Source organism: Palaemon carinicauda, chromosome 11, assembly GCF_036898095.1.
Source record: "Palaemon carinicauda isolate YSFRI2023 chromosome 11, ASM3689809v2, whole genome shotgun sequence".
Taxonomy (NCBI): Eukaryota; Metazoa; Arthropoda; class Malacostraca; order Decapoda; family Palaemonidae; genus Palaemon; species Palaemon carinicauda.
The window spans coordinates 129,896,743-129,917,834 of record NC_090735.1 but is presented as its reverse complement, the minus strand read 5'-3'; the positions used below and the strand labels follow the sequence as shown (position 1 = coordinate 129,917,834).

Sequence of the window (21,092 nt, the reverse complement as noted above, 5' to 3'; positions counted from 1 at the left end):
CTCCAAGTAGTCAAATACTGTATCTACTGTACATTTGCTTCTTTAACAACAACAATAACAATCAAGTTTACAAATAAATTGCAACATTTAAATTTCTATATCACAGCATTAAGACAGAATTCTCTAGACATAAACAACTTAGACTAAAATAGGTAGGTTGAGTGTATCATCTTTAAACATAAGATGTTTAAATAATAAAATGCATATTACCTGAAAGGAACTACTAAAAGAATAGAATGTAAAGTACGTATTCAACATTAGGCTGCCTGTGCCTGTATTATAATATATATATATATATATATATATATATATATATATATATATATAATGTATATATATATAAACAAATAGATGATTTCTCTGAAATTTAGGCTTACAACGAGCTAAAATAAAACTATGACTTAGAAAGCGGGTGGACCACAGAATACTTTGTTCTTAAAGTACTTTTATAAGTACAGGTATAGGAACACAATAATTGTACAGTATATTACATGATATTCATTTCTAAATCATTTTAGATCCCATGAAAATAGAAATCAAGTAATGAATAATAAAGTACAGTAATGTAGTAACATATCCAAGCAACATGTTTCAAATTGAAAACCATCACCTATAATTAAATTATTTTCCCTTTTGGTAATAAAACTCCTGGACCCTATTTACAAAACCAGTGATAAAATGGTTGGCATACATTAAAAACTAAGCATGGTCCAAATACATCCAACTTGTAACATTGCTAAATTTGTAAAAATAAATATAACGGACGAACATTTTGAGAAATGTTTGCGAGGCTCTCAAAAAATGTAAATTAAAAATTAGTATCATGGATTGTAATTAATTCAATTTCGCAGTAGTTGTTGGTGTGTGCTGTATATATAGTATAGTATACTCTGCTGTATATAAAATACATATGAATTTTTTTGTGTATACAGTACAGTACTTGCAACAATATATGTACCGGTATAAATTTTTCAATATTAATCTTACCCGATAATCATGTAGCTGTCAACTACGTTGCCCGACAGAATTCTACGGAAGGGATACGCCAGCGATCACTATACTAGAAGGGGGTGTACTCACCAGCACCACCTGTGGCCAGGTACTGCAGTACTTCTTGTTGACACCACCTCAATTTTTCCTCTGTCGTGCTTCCGGCAAGACCTACATGGATACGCTTATAATTTTGGAGTCTTGTTCACGGTTTTTGGTGAAGTATTGCTCTAAGATTTCAGCTTTCGCTATACTGGAAACTTGTCTATTAGCTTAGATAGCTTTTATATTGATTTGATTAATGGTTAACGATCTTTTGCTTTAATTGGAATCCCCCTTGACTGTTCTTTGATTCAAGATGTCCGACCTTTCTCAAGCTCCTCCCCAAAGGCGATGTAGGACTTGTATTAGGCGTATTCCGAAGGCCTCGGTTGATCCTCACACCGTTTGTTCCGACTGTAGGGGAAAATCCTGTCAGTTGGAAGATCGATGTGAGGAATGCGCCGGACTTTCGGAACTTGATTTTGTTCGATTCCTAAAGTATACCACTAAGTTAGAGAGAGAGAGAGAGTTAGGAGGAGTTCGGCTCGCTCTTCGCTTTATTCCTCACCCCATGATCCTCAACCTTTTCCTCCCCCTGTAGTGGCTACCCCCGAACCTACTATTTGTGCTCAGCCTGATATGTCTGATGTTTTACGTGCCATTCAGGCTTTAGGTGATAAAGTGGAGTCGGTAGTGAGTGACCACAAGTTCCTCTTGGCGGACGTCAAGGAACTTAAAGTGAAAAGTGCAGTGGGAAGTGGTAGTGCCAGTGCTGTGCCGAGTGCTAGTGTCAGTGTCAGTGTTGTGCGTGAGGGTACTTCTGTGCGTGCCAGTCGTCCTCCCAGTCCGGGACCTCTTGCAAGCTCCCAAGCCCAGGGGAGAAGCAATGTCGAAGGGCAAAAGGGTTCGGCAGGCCTTGATCGGCGCACAGAAGTATCCTCGGTGGTTGCGGGCGTATCTTACAGAGATCGTCACTCCCACTCTCAGACGATTGAGCCTTTATTTTCCTCGTCTGCAGAAGAATTTTCGGGGAGAAAACGCTGGACTCAGGTCTCAAGACCTCTTAAGCGTAAAGTCCAGACCTCACGAGTTCAACAGCCCGGATGTAGTCATTGGGCTAGCTCTGACTCGCCGCAGTCATCAGGTGACTGCACACCTCCTAAGAGAGGTAAGGCGATGCCTCAACAGACCTCAACTTCTGTTAAGGCTTTGCCTCAACAGACCTCATCGTCTGTTGATCCCAAGATGGCTTTGCTGCAGTCCATGCAGTCGCAGCTTGCGGTCTTAATGCGTGAGTTTCAGGCAGAGAAGGTTACACCTCCTCCTGCGAGCGCTCCTCCTCCTCTCCGCAGTCCAGTCTGCCAGACGTACGAAGTTGAGGTTCCTCAAGCTACCTCCATGCGTGAGCTACCGCGTTGGGAGTTGCCAGTTACCAGCGTTGTGCAGCAACCTCCACCTTCCTTGAGGCAGGAATCTCTTACCACGCGACAACCTCCTCAACAATGGGGACAGGAGTCTTATGCCTTACAACCTCCTCTTCCTTTGAGGCAAGAGTTTCTTGCAGTAAGACCATCCTCGAGGCAGCAACCTCTTGAGGTACGACAACCTCTACCATCCTTGAGGCAGCCACCTCAGCTCTCGCAGCTGCTACCTCCACTTTCCTCGAGGCGAGATCTTCAACTCTCGAGACAAGCACCTCAAGAACCTCAACTCGTGAGACAGGAGCCGCGTTCTGCGCAGCCGCCACCTCAACTCTCGCAGCTCACACCTCAAGAACCTCAACTCGTGAGACAGGAATCTCTTACTGCGCAACCACCTCAACCCTTGAAGCAAGCGCAACTCTTGAGACAGGAACCTCATGCAATGAGTCAGCCACCTCAACGCATGCATCTACCACCTTCTCCTCTACTTGTCCAGTCTTTGCAGCCTGAACCTCAGGTTTTACTTCAGTCGCCTCTCACCACACTTGCTCCTCAAACCTCCGCAGAACCTCCTTCATCCCAGCCTCATGAATTTGTCATTACCAGCCCTCATCCTCTTCAACAGAGACTTGAGGATGAGACCGCAAGTGTTTATGCACCCGCTTGTCAGGATTCTGCTGTTCAGCATACCGCTGTAACTTTACCTCTCGCTTCTCAACCCTCAGGTGATGAGGTTTCTGAGGAGGAAGCTGCGCACCTAGATGATCCCTCTTCGGACGTGGAGGAACCCAAGTCGTTACCACCCTCCATTGACTTTCGCAAGGTCCTGGCTCTTTTCAGAGAGGTTTACCCGGATCATTTTGTTTCTGCTACCCCTCGCTCTCCTCCATCAGAGTTTTCTCTAGGCATGCAACCGGTTAAGTCGGCCTACACTAAACTCGTCTTTGCTAGATCCTCTAAGAGAGCTTTAAGAATGTTAGGGGATTGGTTGCAGTCCAAACAACAACTAGGGAAGACTTCATTTATGTTTCCTCCTACTAAGCTGACTTCTAAGGCGGGCGTATGGTATGCCACAGGAGAGGAACCAGGCTTGGGAATCCCTGCCTCTGCCCAGGCTGACTTCTCAAGTTTGGTTGACTCTCCACGTAGATCGGCTATGAGGCGCTCTAAGGTCTGCTGGACCTTTTCCGACTTAGACCACTTCTTAAAGGGTGTCTTTCGCGCCTTTGAGATTTTCAATTTTCTCGACTGGTGCCTGGGGGCCTTGAGCAAGAAGACTGCCCCTTCTGACAAGGACTCAGCCATGCTTATAATGTCCTGTATGGATAAAGCTATTCGCGATGGGTCCGGCGAACTTGCCTCCATGTTTGTTTCGGGAGTACTCAAGAAAAGGGAACAACTGTGCACTTTCCTTTCCACTGGTATCACCTCTTGTCAAAGGTCTCAGTTACTTTTTGCTCCGCTTTCTAAGTTCCTGTTTCCTGAGGAGCTTATCAAGGAATTGTCTGCGGCCCTTATTCAGAAGGACACTCATGACCTTGTGGCCTCTTCAGCTCGTAAGGCTAAGGTTGCTCCTTCGGTTCCTAGAACTTACCGCACCCCAGTGGCCGATACTCCTGCTACAAGATTTATTCCGCCCTTTCGTGGCAGAGCCCCCAGCCGAGGAAGTACCCGTCCAGACGCTTTCAGGGGCAGATCTAAGAAAGGTCCCAAGCCTTCGAAAGGCAAACACTGACTCTCCTCCTCTCCAGACAGCAGTAGGAGCCAGACTCAAGATCTTCTGGCAAGCTTGGGAAAGAAGAGGTGCAGACGCCCAGTCTGTCAAGTGGCTAAGGGAGGGTTACAGGATACCATTCTGCCGCAATCCCCCTCTGACCACTTCTCCCATCAACCTCTCTCCCAACTACAAGGAAAAGGACAAGAGGCTAGCGTTACACCAGGAGGAGTCGCTCCTGTTACAGAAGAAGGCAGTGGTGATAGTCCGGGACCATCAATCCCCGGGCTTCTACAACCGTCTCTTTCTGGTGGCCAAGAAGACAGGAGGTTGGAGACCGGTGCTGGACGTCAGTGCGCTCAATGCTTATGTCACCAAGCAGACGTTCACTATGGAGACGACGAAGTCGGTCCTAGCAGCGGTCAGGCAGGAGGACTGGATGGTCTCGTTGGATCTGAAAGACGCTTACTTTCACGTTCCTATTCATCCAGACTCCCAACCTTTCCTGAGATTCGTTTTTGGAAAGGTTGTGTACCAATTCCAAGCCCTGTGTTTTGGCCTAAGCACAGCGCCTATGGTGTTTACGTGTCTGATGAGGAATATTGCAAAATTCCTCCACTTAGCGGACATCAGAGCCTCCCTTTATTTAGACGACTGGCTGTTAAGAGCCCCCACAAGTCGTCGCTGTCTGGAGAGTCTCAACTGGACTTTGGACTTGATCAAGGAACTGGGTCTTTTGGTCAACTTAGAAAAGTCCCAGCTTATTCCCTCCCAATCCATCGTTTACCTGGGAATGGAGATTCGGAGTCAAGCTTTTCGGGCTTTTCCGTCGGCCCCAAGAATCAGCCAAGCCCTAGAGTGCATTCTGAGCATGCTGAAGAGGAACAGTTGCTCGGTGAGACAGTGGATGAGTCTAACAGGGACCCTGTCATCGTTAGCCCTGTTCATAGAGTTAGGGAGACTCCACCTCCGCCCTCTCCAATTCCATCTAGCAGCTCACTGGGACAATGATTTGACGCTCGAAGCGGTCTCTATTCCTGTCACCAAAGAGATGAAGACTACTCTCATGTGGTGGAAGACCAACATCCTTCTCAAGGAGGGTCTATCGTTAGCGATTCAGACCCCCAATCTTCATCTCTTTTCGGACGCATCAGACTCGGGCTGGGGCGCGACCTTGGACGGACAGGAATGCTCGGGAACATGGAACAAGGAACAGGAAACGCTTCACATCAACTGCAAGGAGCTGCTGGCAGTTCATCTGGCCTTAATGAACTTCAAGTCCCTCCTGCTAAACAAGGTGGTGGAGGTGAACTCCGACAACACCACAGCCTTGGCATACATCTCCAAGCAGGGAGGGACCCATTCGAGGAAGCTGTACGAGATAGCAAGGGACCTCCTCATTTGGTCAAGAAGTCTAAACCTCACACTGGTAACGAGGTTCATTCAGGGCAATATGAACGTCTCAGCAGATCGCCTCAGCAGGAAAGATCAAGTCATTCCCACGGAATGGACCCTTCACAAGAGCGTGTGCAACAGACTTTGGACCTTGTGGGGTCAGCCAACGATAGATCTGTTCGCCACCTCCATGACCAAGAGGCTCCCTTTGTACTGTTCCCCAGTTCCAGACCCAGCAGCAGTTCACGTGGATGCTTTTCTGCTGGATTGGTCCCATCTCGACCTATATGCATTCCCGCCGTTCAAGATCATCAACAGAGTCATTCAGAAGTTCGTCTCTCACGAAGGGACACGGCTGACGCTGGTTGCTCCCCTTTGGCCTGCAAGAGAATGGTTCACAGAGGTTCTACAATGGCTGGTCGACGTTCCCAGGACTCTCCCTCTAAGAGTGGACCTTCTACGTCAACCTCACGTAAAGAAGGTACACCCAAACCTCCACGCTCTTCGTCTGACTGCCTTCAGACTGTCGAAAGACTCGCTAGAGCTAGAGGCTTTTCGAAGGAGGCAGCCAGAGCGATTGCCAGAGCAAGGAGGATATCCACTCGTAGAGTCTATCAATCCAAGTGGGAAGTCTTCCGAAGCTGGTGCAGAGCCAATGCAGTTTCCTCTACCAATACCTCTGTAACCCAAGTAGCTGACTTCCTGTTACATCTTAGGAATGTTAGATCTCTTTCGGCTCCTACGATTAAAGGGTACAGAAGTATGTTGGCTTCAGTTCTCCGCCACAGAGGTTTGGATCTTTCCTCCAACAAGGACCTACAAGACATCCTTAAATCTTTCGAGACTTCTAAAGAACGTCGTTTGTCCACTCCAGGCTGGAATCTAGACGTAGTCTTAAGGTTCCTTATGTCTCCTAGGTTCGAACCTCTCCAGTCAGCTTCCTTCAAAGACCTTACTCTCAAAACTCTTTTCCTCGTCTGCCTTGCGACAGCCAAAAGAGTTAGTGAGGTTCACGCCTTCAGCAAGAACATAGGATTCACATCCGAATCAGCAACATGTTCTTTACAGCTCGGATTTTTAGCTAAAAATGAACTTCCTTCACGTCCTTGGCCTAGATCGTTCGAAATTCCTAGCCTTTCCAACATGGTGGGTAACGAGCTAGAGAGAGTTCTTTGCCCTGTCAGAGCTCTGAAATACTATCTTAAAAGGTCAAAACCTATACGAGGACAGTCAGAGGCCTTATGGTGTGCCATCAAGAAACCTTCGATGCCTATGTCCAAAAACGCAGTTTCGTATTATATAAGGCTTCTGATTAGAGAAGCTCATTCTCACATGAAGGATGAAGACCTTGCTTTGCTGAAGGTAAGGACCCACGAAGTGAGAGCTGTAGCCACTTCGATGGCCTTTAAACAGAACCGTTCTCTGCAGAGTATTATGGATGCAACTTATTGGAGGAACAAGTCAGTGTTTGCATCATTTTATCTCAAAGATGTCCAGTCTCTTTACGAGAACTGCTACACCCTGGGACCATTCGTAGCAGCGAGTGCAGTAGTAGGTGAGGGCTCAGCCACTACATTCCCTTAATCCCATAACCTTTTTAACCTTTCTCTTGAATGCTTTTATTGTTTTTTGGGTTGTTACGGTAGGCTAAGAAGCCTTCCGCATCCTGTTTGATTTGGCGGGTGGTCAATTCGTTCTTGAGAAGCGCCTAGGTTAGAGGTTGTGTAGAGGTCCTTTAGTATGGGTTGCAGCCCTTTATACTTCAGCACCTTAGGGTTGTTCAGCCTCCTAAGAGGAACGCTGCGCTCAGTAAGGAAGACGAACTTATTAAAGGCAGAGTAATGGTTCAAGTCGACTTCCTTACCAGGTACTTATAATTTCATTGTTATTTTGAATAACTGATAATATGAAATACGGGATACTTAGCTTACTGATATACATGTACACTGGTTTTCACCCACCTCCCTGGGTGTGAATCAGCTACATGATTATCGGGTAAGATTAATATTGAAAAATGTTATTTTCATTAGTAAAATAAATTTTTGAATATACTTACCCGATAATCATGATTTAATTGACCCACCCTTCCTCCCCATAGAGAACCAGTGGACCGAGGAAAAATTGAGGTGGTGTCAACAAGAAGTACTGCAGTACCTGGCCACAGGTGGCGCTGGTGAGTACACCCCCTTCTAGTATAGTGATCGCTGGCGTATCCCTTCCGTAGAATTCTGTCGGGCAACGGAGTTGACAGCTACATGATTATCGGGTAAGTATATTCAAAAATTTATTTTACTAATGAAAATAACATTTTTTTCCACTACAGAAAACATGAACTATAGTCCATTTCTTTTAGCGAGGCAGATTTGCACCGACTCGCAGTGGTGCCCTTTTAGCTCGGAAAAGTTTCTTGATCGCTGATCAGGAAACTTTGCCGAACTAAAAGGGCACCCCTGCGAGTCAGTGCAAATATGCCTCGCTAAAAGAAATGGACTATAATATAGTATTATCGCAACTGAACAAGGGGTGATTTATAAAAGCACCTTGTTGACACTGCTTTACAAGTTACAATTTCATGCAAACTTAACTTGAGTGAAGACGTACAGTAATGTCGATGCAACCCGGAATACAAAATGCAATACAGTAATTATATTAAAAAATTACAACCGTACCCAACCTTAGAAAATGCTTAGCTGTGTGGTTTCCTGTTATTCCTTTATGTGAAAAGAAGGAACATTATTTAATTAAAAAAATTTTTACTCATTCCCCAGGAAGAGTAATAGACAAAATAATGTTTAAAAAATAACACTAATATTGCCTTGTACATAAACCCCAAAAAACACACAAATGAAAAATTCATCCTAAAAATCTTCTTTGTAATGAAATGCAACATTGTCATTATTATATCAATGTCATGTACATACAATGACACTGAAAATCACTATACTCAATATTTTTTAATGAGGCGCATTTGCACCGACACGCAGCGGTGCCCTTTTAGCTCTGAAAAAGTTTCCTACCTGATTGGTTAGAATTATCTTGTCCAACCAATCAGCGATCAGGAAACGTTTCCGAGCTAAAAGGGCACCTCTGCGAGTCGGTGCAAATTTGCCTCGCTAAAAAGAATTGACTATAGTCCTTAATCAGGAGTATAAAACTGATGAAGGACATAAGTACAGTACAAGTATGAAACTATAATACTAAATTATCAAATAATCAATAACATAAAACTAACAGAAAATTACTCAACAGTACCCCTATCCCTTTATCCTTTAGATGTAATACATTACATCGAATGTGTAAATGGAACATTGGAATCTCTAACAATTACTCTTCAAATAATAAAAAACTAAAACCTATATAAAAAAAAAAAATATGGCTAAACAAAAAACTTATATACACTGTGAGAGGATTATAAAAGCTAGTGTAATTATTTTATACATAAAACCTTTAATGGTTCTCAGTTACCTATTAGTTTTCACAATTTTCAAATCATCTGAGGATACAGCTCAACAAATTAAAATCTGAGTACTTTACAAGGTATTTTATAAGATTTGGTCATGTTTAAAAAAATAAATCATGTTTCGGAAATGAGAGATAAAATAACGTGAGCTTTAGATTAGGTACTGCTAAGGGTTCTTCATTTACCAATAATAGGTTCTACATAACTTCGGTAGTACCTACTGGGGCCTCTTGGTTCTCCGCAGTGTTTTCTTGTGTCCAGATTCCTGCTTCCCTTATTCCTCGTAGGCCCAGTTTCCCACAAGAATATGATCCAAGGACAAAGAAGAAGAATGCCAAGACCAAGAAGTAGCTTCCATAAATTACAAACTGTTGAAAGGATAGCTCATTACTATTTATAATTACAAACTGTTGAAAGAATAGCTCATTACTATTTATAATAACAAACTGTTGAAAGAATAGCTCATTACTATTTATAATAACAAACTGTTGAAAGAATAGCTCATTACTATTTATAATAACAAACTGTTGAAAGAATAGCTCTACTATTCATAATAACAAACTGTTGAAAGGATAGCTCATTACTATTTATAATAACAAACTGTTGAAAGAATAGCTCATTACTATTCTTACTGTAAAATCAATTGCCTATAATGCTACATCTCCTCATTGATAAGTATTATCTTGCTGGAAAAAATTCTGCCTTTTTGGGTAAATAAACTAGACGGTTTCCAGGTCGTATATAAATAGACCATTTTGAAGCTCAAAGAAGTAAAATAATCTTTTTCCTGTCCCAAAATTAAGACAATACAGTAGAAATCAGTGCAAAATAAAGCTTGATATTATCTCCTGGAGAGTGATCTGAACATCATCCAACTGGAAATTTGTTCTTGAATAATTTTTCTGATGGAGATACTAAAATCAAATAAAACAAGGTTCCCATCAGAAACTAACATATGGTAGAATATTCACAAAATTTTTAATACAGTTGGTCAGTTTCTTCATGTCATTAGAAATCCAAAATACTAGATTAAAGAATCAAAATCTCAACAAAACCAATAGGTAAAAACTATTATAAATGTTTCTTTGCATGTATATACAGTTCTGTACAGTATATCGTTCTCACCTGCATCCGGGGTTCAATTTCAAGAAGTTGAACAACTATGAAAGTTAGAAGTGACTGAAGAAAAAGAGCTATGAACATATTGATTCCAAATATCAGGCCATAACTGTCTGCTCGAAGCTCCTTTGCCACCTGAAAACTAAACATTTCATTTTAAGAATAATTTAAGAATTGCTCCCATACCTATAATTTACATAATGCTAAATGTATGAACACTGTAATCAAATAAAATGCATGAAATGCCGGAGAGCAGAAGGATGGAAAATAATAAACCCAAAGAAAATAAAACTGAATACTGTATAATGGAGTTGGAAAGTAAATCACCAAAGAAAATTAAACTGGATACTGTACTGTATACCAGAGTTGAAGAGATGCGAACTCATAAAAAAACTTCGCTTTCAATACAAGAATGGTAATTAATAATTTTCTGAACTTGCTATCACTAAAATGTGCAGTAATTCCTATACCACATGTTATTTCACGATGCATTCTGTTTTAGGCAAGATTACTCCATTGTGTTATCATGTTTGAGTGATTAAAACTTTTTTTTCAGTCATTCATTGGCTTAAAAGTGGTTAATTTTCCACTTGAAAATAAGGAATTACACAAGTATATAAACACTTGCAACTTTATGTAAAATCTCAAAGCTAAGCTGAACTGACCTTAACCTTTTTACCCCCACCGTAAGGTTAAATTTCGAGCACATTTTGCTATAAATTTTTTTTAAATTGCTCTAACAGGTTTAATTTTTTCCTAGAGAGGTCAGGTTGGTCTCATTCTTTTGGAAAATGCCAGAAGTTTTTCATAAAATTATCAAAAATATGTAAAAACATGTAATTAACAGTGTTTTGCAAGAACGCACCGGTACGTCCTTTGGGGGTGAAAGGGTTAAGATCACTGAGTTGTTCTGCTATGCCGTAAAAGCTAATCTACTTATCAGGGGGAATAAAATTATCAAGCCCTTCATAAAATTACGAATCTACTAATTCAAAATAGTGTACTCTCGTGTTGCAGATTCTAACGCTAGAGAGTATGGGGTCCTTTGACTGGCCAGACAGTACTACATAGGACCCTTCTCTCTGGTTACTGTTCTTTCCTTTTGCCTACGCAGACACGGAATAGTCTGGCCTATTCTTTACAGAGTCTCCTCTGTCCTCATACACCTGACAACACTGAGATTACCAAACTATTCTTCTTCTCTCAAGGGGTCAACTACTGCACTCTAATTTCAGTGGCTACTTTCCTCTTGGTAAGGATAGAAGAGACTCTTCAGCTATGGTAAGCAGCTCTTCTAGGAGAAGGACACTCTAAAATCAAACCATTGTTCTCTAGTCTTGGGTAGTGCCATAGCCTCTGTACCATGGTATTCCACTGTCTTGGATTAGAGTTCTCTTGCTTGAGGGTACACTTGGGCACACTGTTGTATCTAGTTTCTCTTCCTCTTGTTTTGTGATAGTTTTTAAAGTTTATATAGGAAATATTCATTTTAATGTTGTAACTATTCTTAAAATATTTTATTTTTCCTTATTTCCTTTCCTCACTGGGCTATTTTCCCTGTTAGAGCCCCTGGGCTTATAGCATCCTGCTTTTCCAACTAGGGTTGTAGCTTAGCATTTGATAATAATAATAATATAAGTTACTTTTGTGATTACTTTCAGTGCAATTTAATGTTTATAATCAAAGGCTTTTAGAATCCCTCTTGAAGTTTATTTCCAACCTTGAATGTATTAGAGGATTTTGTTTGAGGATATTCATTATGTAAATTCATAAAATGAGTCTTTCAGTCCAGAAATATGCCAAGTGCCATTTTAAAAAGTGTCAGAAATCGCGATTGAAAATTGCCAATTTTCAATCGCGAATTACTCGGTAAATATAATAGCTAGGAGTTTCATATTTGTTATAAATATAAAATTTTCTACTATTTATAACAAATATGAAACTCCTAGCTATTATATTTACCATGTAATTCGCGATTGAAAATTGGCAAATTTTAATCGCGATTTCTGACACTTTTTAAAATGGCACTTGGCATGTTTCTCGACTGAAAGACTCAAATAAGATGAAAAAATCATTTTAGATTTGAGACAACCAGCTACAGATCACTATGCTAGGAAATTGAGTAATAGGATATGACTATTTTTATCTATATTCAGTATTATTATTATTACTATTAGCTAAGCTACAACATTTGTTGGAAAAGTAGTGCTTTAGTTATGCTCAAGGGGTCTAACAGGCAAAAATAGCCCAGTGAGGAAAGGAAACAAGGAAATAAATTAATTACATGAGAAGTAATGAACAATTAAAGTAAAATATTTTAGGAACACTAACAACATTAAAATAGATATTTCTTATATAAACTATAAAAACTTCAAAAAATAAGAGGAAGATAAATATGATAGAATTGAAGCAATTGCTTTTTTAGCATAAATTGTAAGACTGCCTGGTACATATTAACCCTTTTACCCCCAGGCTATTTGGAAATTTCCTACTCTTAACCCCCAGGGGGTTATTTTTTTCCCAGCACATTTTGCAGTATATTTTTTTTTCAAATTGCTCTAACAGCCTTAATTTTTGTCATAGAGAGGTCAGGTTGGTCTCATTTTCTTGGAAAATGCCTGAATTTTCTCAAAAAATTATCAAAAATATGAAAAAAAAATTTTTATAGCATGTTTTTGCAAGGACGTACCGGTACGTCCATGGGGGTAAAGGGATGGCTTTTGTGGAACGTACCAGTACGTCCTTTGGGGGTAAAAGGGTTAATTAAATGTAGTAAATACTAACCTTGCAATTGTAATCATAACTTGATAGGAAGCTCTGAAGAGAACATAATTAGTATAACCAACCCAAATCCAGTTGGTGAGACCTAAGAAGATCAGAAGTATGCCATCTATAAGGGAGATAATAGCCATGGCACCTTCACCAAACAAGGCCCAGTTCAAGTGAAGGTACCCAACAGCAAAAGCAGACAAGGCTCCTGAAATAGAAATCATATAAAAGTAAAAAATAAACTGAGGATGTTTGTGTTCTTATGCTTTGGAAGAAGTTTAATCTTGTTAAGTCTGAGGTGTTCAGGTTTATATTAAAAAATCCAAACAATGTTAACCTATTGAAGTTTAATAATGCTAAGTTAAGATTTTGTATTCACAGAATTCAAACGACACTAACTTAGATAACTACAAGTTTTAATTCCAAGGGCTTGGGAAAAAAAAAAGTTTTTGCACTTTCAGGGGGCTAAAATATTGAAAAGATACAACAGTTACACTTGGGAGTCGATACAAAAACCTCAAAAACCATTATCGCAATGGGCGAGACAGCACTTGGGCAAAAACCGATTTTCTTAGGGTGGTGATATTGAAGCACACTCTTAAAACATATCAGAATTAAGAGTTAAATTAACTGACATTGCAATTTTCTGCACAGTTTTGCCTTTTTTTTTTCCTACCAGGGAATGTTCTTAAGCTATTTCACCAGGATTGTTAAACAAATGAAGTAACCAATAAAAAATCTGAAGAGAAAAAATATCAGCCATACTTGAGTGTTTGTTAACGACAGGCCAAGATTATATGTCCTAAGTTATTAAGTTACTAAGTTACTAAAACAACTAGAGTATGCAGTCCGTCAAAAATGATGGCTAAATATTTAAATAGATATGCAGACTCACAAATTCAAACCTCCCCACCCCTTCCCCCTTTCCTATCTACAACACAACAGTTTGGGCAATTTATGGGAGAGTGTGGTTTTTGACTGGTTACCGTTCAGCGTGACTGGAGAGAAATATATATATACCCACACACACATATATACCCACACATACATACATACATATATATATATATATATATATATATATATATATATATATATATACATATATATATATATATATATACATATATATATATATATATATATATATATATATATATATATATAATATATATTATATATATATATATATATATATATATATATATATATATATACATACATATATATATATATATATATATATATATATATATATATATATATACATACATATATATATATATATATATATATATATATATATATATATATATATATATATATATATATATATATATATATATATATATATATATATATATATATATATATATATATATATATATATATATATATACATATATATATATATATATATATATATATATATATATATATATATATATATATATATATATATATATATATATATATATGTATATATATATATATATAGTCACACATACATACATATATTTACCGGTATATATATTTATATATATCATCTCCCATGCCTACTGACGCAAAGGGCCCCGATTAGATTTTACCAGTCGTCTCTATCTTGAGCTTTTAATTCAATACTTCTCCATTCATCATTATCTACTTCATGCTTCATATTCCTTAGCCATGTAAGCCTGGATCTTCCAAATCTTCTAGTGCATTGAGGAGCCCAGCTAAACGTTTGGTGAACTAATCTCTCTCGGGGAGTGCGAAGAGCATGCCCAAACCATCTCCATCTACCCTTCATCATGATCTAATCCACATATGGCGTAATCTCTCTTATAGTTTCATTTCTAATCCTGTTCTGCCATTTATCTCCCAATAATCTTCTGAGGGCTTGGTTCTCAAATCTACTAAAGCTATTAGAGATTGTTTCATTGTTATACCTTGACTCATGTCCATATATTAACACTGATCTCACTGAACTGAGGTATAGTCTGATTTCCATATGTAATTTCAGGCGATTTGATTTCCAAATTTTACTTAACCTAGCCATTATCGATTTTATTTTATCAACCTTTTTCTAAACTAACTATAAAGACCCTGTATTGGAGATCATAGTTCCTAAATACTTGAATGATTCTACATCATTAATACTGTCTCCTTTCAATGATATTTCATCTTTCATTGCATAGTCCATTCTCATCAGCTCTGTCTTTCTTCTATTTATCTAGAACCCAACCTCGTGTGATACTTCAGCATTCTAGTAAGCAAGCATTGCAAATTCTATGGTCTTCTGTAATAAGGACAGGAACATCAGCATACGCCAGATCTGCTAATTTCCTATTACCAATCCCATCCAATCCTTCTCCATCATCTCTGACTGTTCTACGAATTATATATATATATATATATATATATATATATATATATATATATATATATATATATATATATATATATATATATATATATATACTGTACTGTATATATATATTTTTGGGCTCGAGCCGTGTCATCCTGACGGAAGTTCCTCAAAGGCACCTTTGTACTTGCCATATTTCTGCGAGTGATATACCAGAGAATTTTACCTAAGAAATAACCATACACTTGCTCTTTATTATATAGTGGAGATCATTAAAGGGTATAAAAAAATTGGAATAAGATGAAAAAGTTTACGCCTATGGAAATTTAGAGCACAAATGTCCCCTTCGTGTAGTACTCTGCGACTGAATAATCCAGTCCGTGTACTCCTTAGCTTCTATGTATATTTCCGGCATCAATTCTCCTTTCATGTGTTAAACTAATAACCGTGCCTGTCTGACCCATGAACCACTTCACATTGCACTTTCATATCTGATCCCACTCCAGCAAAAGAAAATGTCTTAGTTTTTCCCAGTCCTTAAAAAATTTCTGTATTCTTACATTTCTAAATGGGCTTACCCATCAGCGTAGAAAGAGCCTCAACTAAACCATTGTACAGCTCTTCTGTTTCTTCCATAGGCGCGATGGTCTCCCAGAGAGGCTGGATATAATTTCCTGCTTGAAAATTTCCACAGGTGGCAAATGCCCACCAAATGGACCATTTCAGTAAGTAAGTATTACTGTAAGCAGTTTTGAAATCTTCCCAAATGAGTTTCATTACCTGAAGGAAAACATAGCAAGACTGTCTGAGATTAACAAACTTCTTACAAATAACTTAGATTTTAAGCATAAACTCAAATTTTCACGATATTGAAATGATATTGGTACTGTACCATATCTACATGAGAAGAAAGAGCAGACAAGATAAAGCTTCTCTGCAAAGCCCAACCTTACTGAGCCATAGCACAGGCCTACGTTTCTGTCCACCTGCTTCATCCAATCGTCTGGAACTTTCGCCCTCACTAGAAGCAATGTATTCTTGACGATGAAAATAGATGCTTGTGCGCACGGGTGGGAGAAGAAAGGCAATCAAAAAGGCAATGCTGACACTTCCTAATGAGATGTAGTTAAGACCATGATAATCCATGGCATTTGTAGCTATCAATGTCTGTAATGGAAGATCTGTTATGAGAGCTGACATAAATACAAAATATACAAAAAAGTTACCGTTAACTGTCTCCCAAATCCAATTTCTATAAGGTAAGGCCTGGCTGAAATAAACACCAAAATCAAAGTTATGTTCATTATACATTGTGAAGCAGCTATTTAAATCTACCTGTAGTCAACACCCCATGAGATTTACTTTAATTGCGGATTGCATATTTGCTGACAGCTCCGATATTTGAGTATGTTTGTCACAGTGACTTACACAACATCAAATGTAGTGCTGGACATTCACTATAGAATGTAACATAACAATTATCATTTTCTAATTTCTCATTTACTTCCCTTAATATATCGTTTCTAAAATCATTTATACCCATGCCAGAGACCTTACTAATAACATTCCAGTAGAAGTATGAAAGAGGTCTTCAACTAGACCTCAAAACAGTGATCTTCTCTTTACATGAACTACTGGCAACATTCTCCTGATTGCATAGTGGTTCATGTGAAGAAAACTTCCATCTTCCCAAGATTCAATTTCATTTCCTATACAGTACATGTAAATGACAAAAGGCTTTCAGTAGATATCGTTTCCATAAATATAAGGAAACACAGAAATTAGATCTCCCTTGTGTGACTCTTGTACACTGATGACAATTGATTATTCCCTTCTGATTGAATTTCTTAAAAAAAAAAAAAATCTTCTTGACATAATAGTTGGGGTGTGACCTTCACATATAAAAATATAACATGACCAGTTGTCTATCGTCCTACTGACAGTTGTTGCTCAGTATTATGAAACCTGTCTTATGCTATTTATTCTCCTGTGCACCTCTTCGCTAAATTATAAATGCCAAGTCACAGTTGAACTACAAGTTTCAGATCTCTTGATAAGTCCTAAGATTATTCTTTGTCATAAAATTCAGAAAATTAAATGCATACATAAACATCTATGGAAGGTTCTAAAGATTAAAAGCAAAAAAAATTTTCATTTAATTTTGATTATCATGTAAATTTCGTGTACTGTACCATACTGATTAAAAAATCCATTTTACAAATAAAGATTATTTCTCTAAGAAGAAAAACACTTAATCCAAAGTATAATTTTCAGTCTATATGAATTATTTCTGTACAGTATATGTTAATTAGCTGAAGAACAATGGAAACTGTGTGGAAGCATAAATAGAAATAAAAATAACCCCTAATTTCTAGACAATTTAATATCATGAAATTACTTTATTTGTGGAAGATCTTTATACATCATATTGATAATTCATTTACTCATCCTAACAGGAGATTCCAAAGAATTTGAACAGATCAGAATTAATGGCTGTTTCTATTACTCAAGCAGGATCTCATTGCTACCAAAGGTTCCTCTTTGCACACAATATAACGTCACTTTATGAAATTTTCTAAGTAATATTTTTAACCTGTTTGAAATCAGGGTATTTGCAGTATGCAGTATGCAAATGCATAACAAATAGGTCCCTTCACTACACATACAACATAGTGTATAGATTATCGACTTAAGACTGTTCGCTTTTACAACCATTTTGTCACTGTGATAACGTTACAAGTCCGTAAATGATGAAGATTATTGTCAAAGATAGGAAATGTTGGGGTTTACCTGAGCCAAAACACCAGACATGAATCTTCCCAGAAGAAGAGCTGCTCGAGTAAAACTCGTGACTTTCTGGTAATGTTCGCTGGAGACTTTGGCGTAAATGTATGTGAAGTAGGCGACCTCTGTCGAAGTGGCAACGCCGTAAGTGAACTGCATAAACTGCATCCAGCCAACGCCTCGCGCCCATAACAATAGCGACCAGGTAACGACATAGCCAATGCCTTCAAACACGATCACTGGCTTATACCTCAGGAGGTCAGTTAACAGAAAGACAACGATCAGAAGTGAAAGATAGGAGTAGGTCCACACAGGGTACACATCTTGGTAAGCCTTCAAAGAGAAAGGTGGAAGTTATCATTAGTATAAGGTCACATTTAGTGGTGCCGAGGCACAACAACATTCTTTAGCGAAAACATTAGGAAAGGTTTCTTCCTCCATTAGACATTAAGGTTTAAAGAAAACATTACATTTTCAAATGCTCAGTAAACATAGAAAAAAAATATTTATTATTTTATTGACTATTAACGATTTCTGTCCGTAACTTATAGCATTCTGCTTTTACAACTAGGTTATAGCTTAACTAGTAGTAGTAATAATAATAATACACCAGTCAACCATTTATATTGCAGAAGCAATGGTAAACTTAGCTATAATTTTATACCAATCACAATTGCAACACAACTAGCTACTATAGTGCCATGTATTTTACAACCCCATAAAGACCATTTGGCCATTTTTATGCCCTTAAAGCGGTGCAAGGGAACAAAATCCGTACACACAATTAAATAAAGCACTTCAGTAGATTAAGTAAAATAGCTATAAGATACAATTTCAAGATTCTGGAAATATTGTAAGCTTCAAAAAAAGGGCTAATCCTTTATTTCAGTTTCTTTTTAATCTCTTCAGGTTATAAATACCCATCTTCCTCCATTAGAAAAAAAATACTTTTAATAGGTGGTATTTGTGATTATACAATAAAATATGACAATTTTATCATGTCTTTTGACATAAGATTTGTATGCTAATAGATTACATTTTGGAGACAGTATCTTAAAGGTTAAAGGTGACTGGTTTCAGTTCCGGTTCCATCAGAATAGATGCTCACCAGAACGTCAGCCGGGCAAGCCCAACCCCCCACTGTGGTACCCTACCACAGCAGTAGCCTCCCCAGTGAACAGCTTAAACTCATGGTCTTGGGCGGGGATCGATCTCTTGCCATGCGAATGCTAGGCAAACACGTTACCACTGTACTATGTATCCATACGTTCTCGGTGACAGTATTATCATGTTTTCCCTATATGCTAATCTCTTCTAGTCACATGCTTGAATCGTATAATACAAAATCCATAAGGATTTAAGTAGAATAGATAAACTCATCATCATAATTATCTCCTCCTACGCCTATTGACGCAAAGGGCCTTGGTTAGATTTCGCCAGTAGTCTCTATCTAAATTAACACTTCGCCATTCATCTTCTTCTACTTCATGCTTCATTGCCCTCAGCCATATTGGCCTGGGTCTCCCAACTCTTCTAGTGCTTTGTGGGGCCCAGGTGAAAGTTTGGTGAACTAATCTCTTGGGGAGTGGGAAGAGCATGACCAAACCATCTCCATCTACCCCTCACCATAATCTCATCCACATATGGTACTCGAGTAATCTCTCATAGTTTCATTTCTAATCCTGCCCTGCCAATTAACTACCAATATTCTTCTGACATCTTTGTTCTCAAATCTACAAAATCTGTTAGATATCATTTCATTGTCATGCCACGGCTCATGTCCATAGAGTAACACTGATCTCACTAAACGGTTTCTGTATATAGCCTGGTTTTTATATGTAATTTCAGGTGATTTGATTTCCAAATTTGACTTACCCTAGTTATTGCCTGATTTGCATTTTTCAATCTTTCAATATACTAAAATTTTAAAGACCCTTTATTAGAGATCATAGTACCTAAATATTTAAATACTAATTCTACATAATTTTAAGTTCTCTACAAAAATTCAACAATCTAAGTAGAATAATAAACAACACAAAATAGAGATGCTAATTATACATAATTTCAAGTTAATTCAACAAACTTTTAGCAATTTGTTAATATTAAAAGATATATAAACATTACGACCAAACAATAATAATAAAAAAAAAAATCAAATGTATAGCCACAAAATGAGATGGGAAGTGACCCAAGTCATGACTAACCTCTTCCTTGGTAAGGTTCATTGGAGGACTGATGAGATACTCCGTCAGGAAAGGCTCTGAGGGCCGGACCTCCTTGAAGAATCCGTACAGGCACAACAGAAGACACGTGCTTAGCCATGCTTCCATTCTGCACCTCTGTTTGGAGAGAGAAAAAATGACAGGTTTTAAAACGTACAGTGAAATGCTATTAGGTGACGGTTATCACATAATTGTTCGTGTTTTTTTTTTTTTTTTTTTTTTCAGGGGTGATGTTAAGACATACTTATTCTACATCGATAATGAAACAATAAAATCTATACAATATGTAAATACATTATTATTATTATTATTATTACTAACTGAGCTACAACCCTAGTTGGAAAAGCAAGATGCTATAAGCCCATGATCTCCAATACGGAAAAATAGTCCAGTGAGGAAAGGAAATAAGGAAATAAATAAGCGATATAAGAATTAATGAAAAATTAACATAAAATATTTTAAAAACATTAAAACATTAAATATATAAACTATAAAAAGATTTATGTATGCACTTGTATGTATATATACAATAACAAATGCTGGCGTTTCTAGTCCACTGCAGGACAAAGTCCTCAGACATATCCATTCATGTCTTGGGTTTGGCCAATTCTCACCACCAGGTTGGCCACTGTAGATTGATGATGGTGGAAGATTTTCGTCTGATCGCTCACATTAGACCAACCTAGTGTGGGTGGCCCTAACTAATACAGCTTTGCTGATCATGGCAATACGCAAACCTTTTCACTGCGTTAAGGTATGCATGTGAGTGTGTGTGTATATATATATATATATATATATTATATATATATATATTATATATATATATATA

At 38.1% G+C, this 21,092-nt stretch overlaps 2 protein-coding genes across 4 annotated transcripts in view; one reads left to right on the top strand and one right to left on the bottom strand.

The window, feature by feature from the left end:
• LOC137650213 (G-protein coupled receptor 143-like) overlaps nt 1–21,092 on the top strand; it is a 106,472-nt gene that overhangs the window by 6,637 nt on the left and 78,743 nt on the right. The window lies entirely within an intron of this gene.
• LOC137650212 (thiamine transporter 1) overlaps nt 8,796–21,092 on the bottom strand; it is a 38,965-nt gene continuing 26,668 nt past the window's right edge. For 2 of the 3 annotated variants that reach the window (XM_068383438.1, XM_068383435.1), the window contains exons 2-8: nt 20,246–20,380; nt 18,048–18,374; nt 16,206–16,424; nt 15,836–16,037; nt 12,926–13,118; nt 10,148–10,283; nt 8,796–9,390 (exon numbers count right to left, since the gene is read on the bottom strand). In XM_068383438.1, coding sequence (XP_068239539.1) covers nt 9,220–9,390; nt 10,148–10,283; nt 12,926–13,118; nt 15,836–16,037; nt 16,206–16,424; nt 18,048–18,374; nt 20,246–20,371 — 1,374 coding nt within the window. In that variant the 5' untranslated portion in view covers nt 20,372–20,380 and the 3' untranslated portion in view covers nt 8,796–9,219. The remainder of the gene's footprint in view (nt 9,391–10,147; nt 10,284–12,925; nt 13,119–15,835; nt 16,038–16,205; nt 16,425–18,047; nt 18,375–20,245; nt 20,381–21,092) is intronic. The other variant, XM_068383436.1, reaches the window with a different exon arrangement.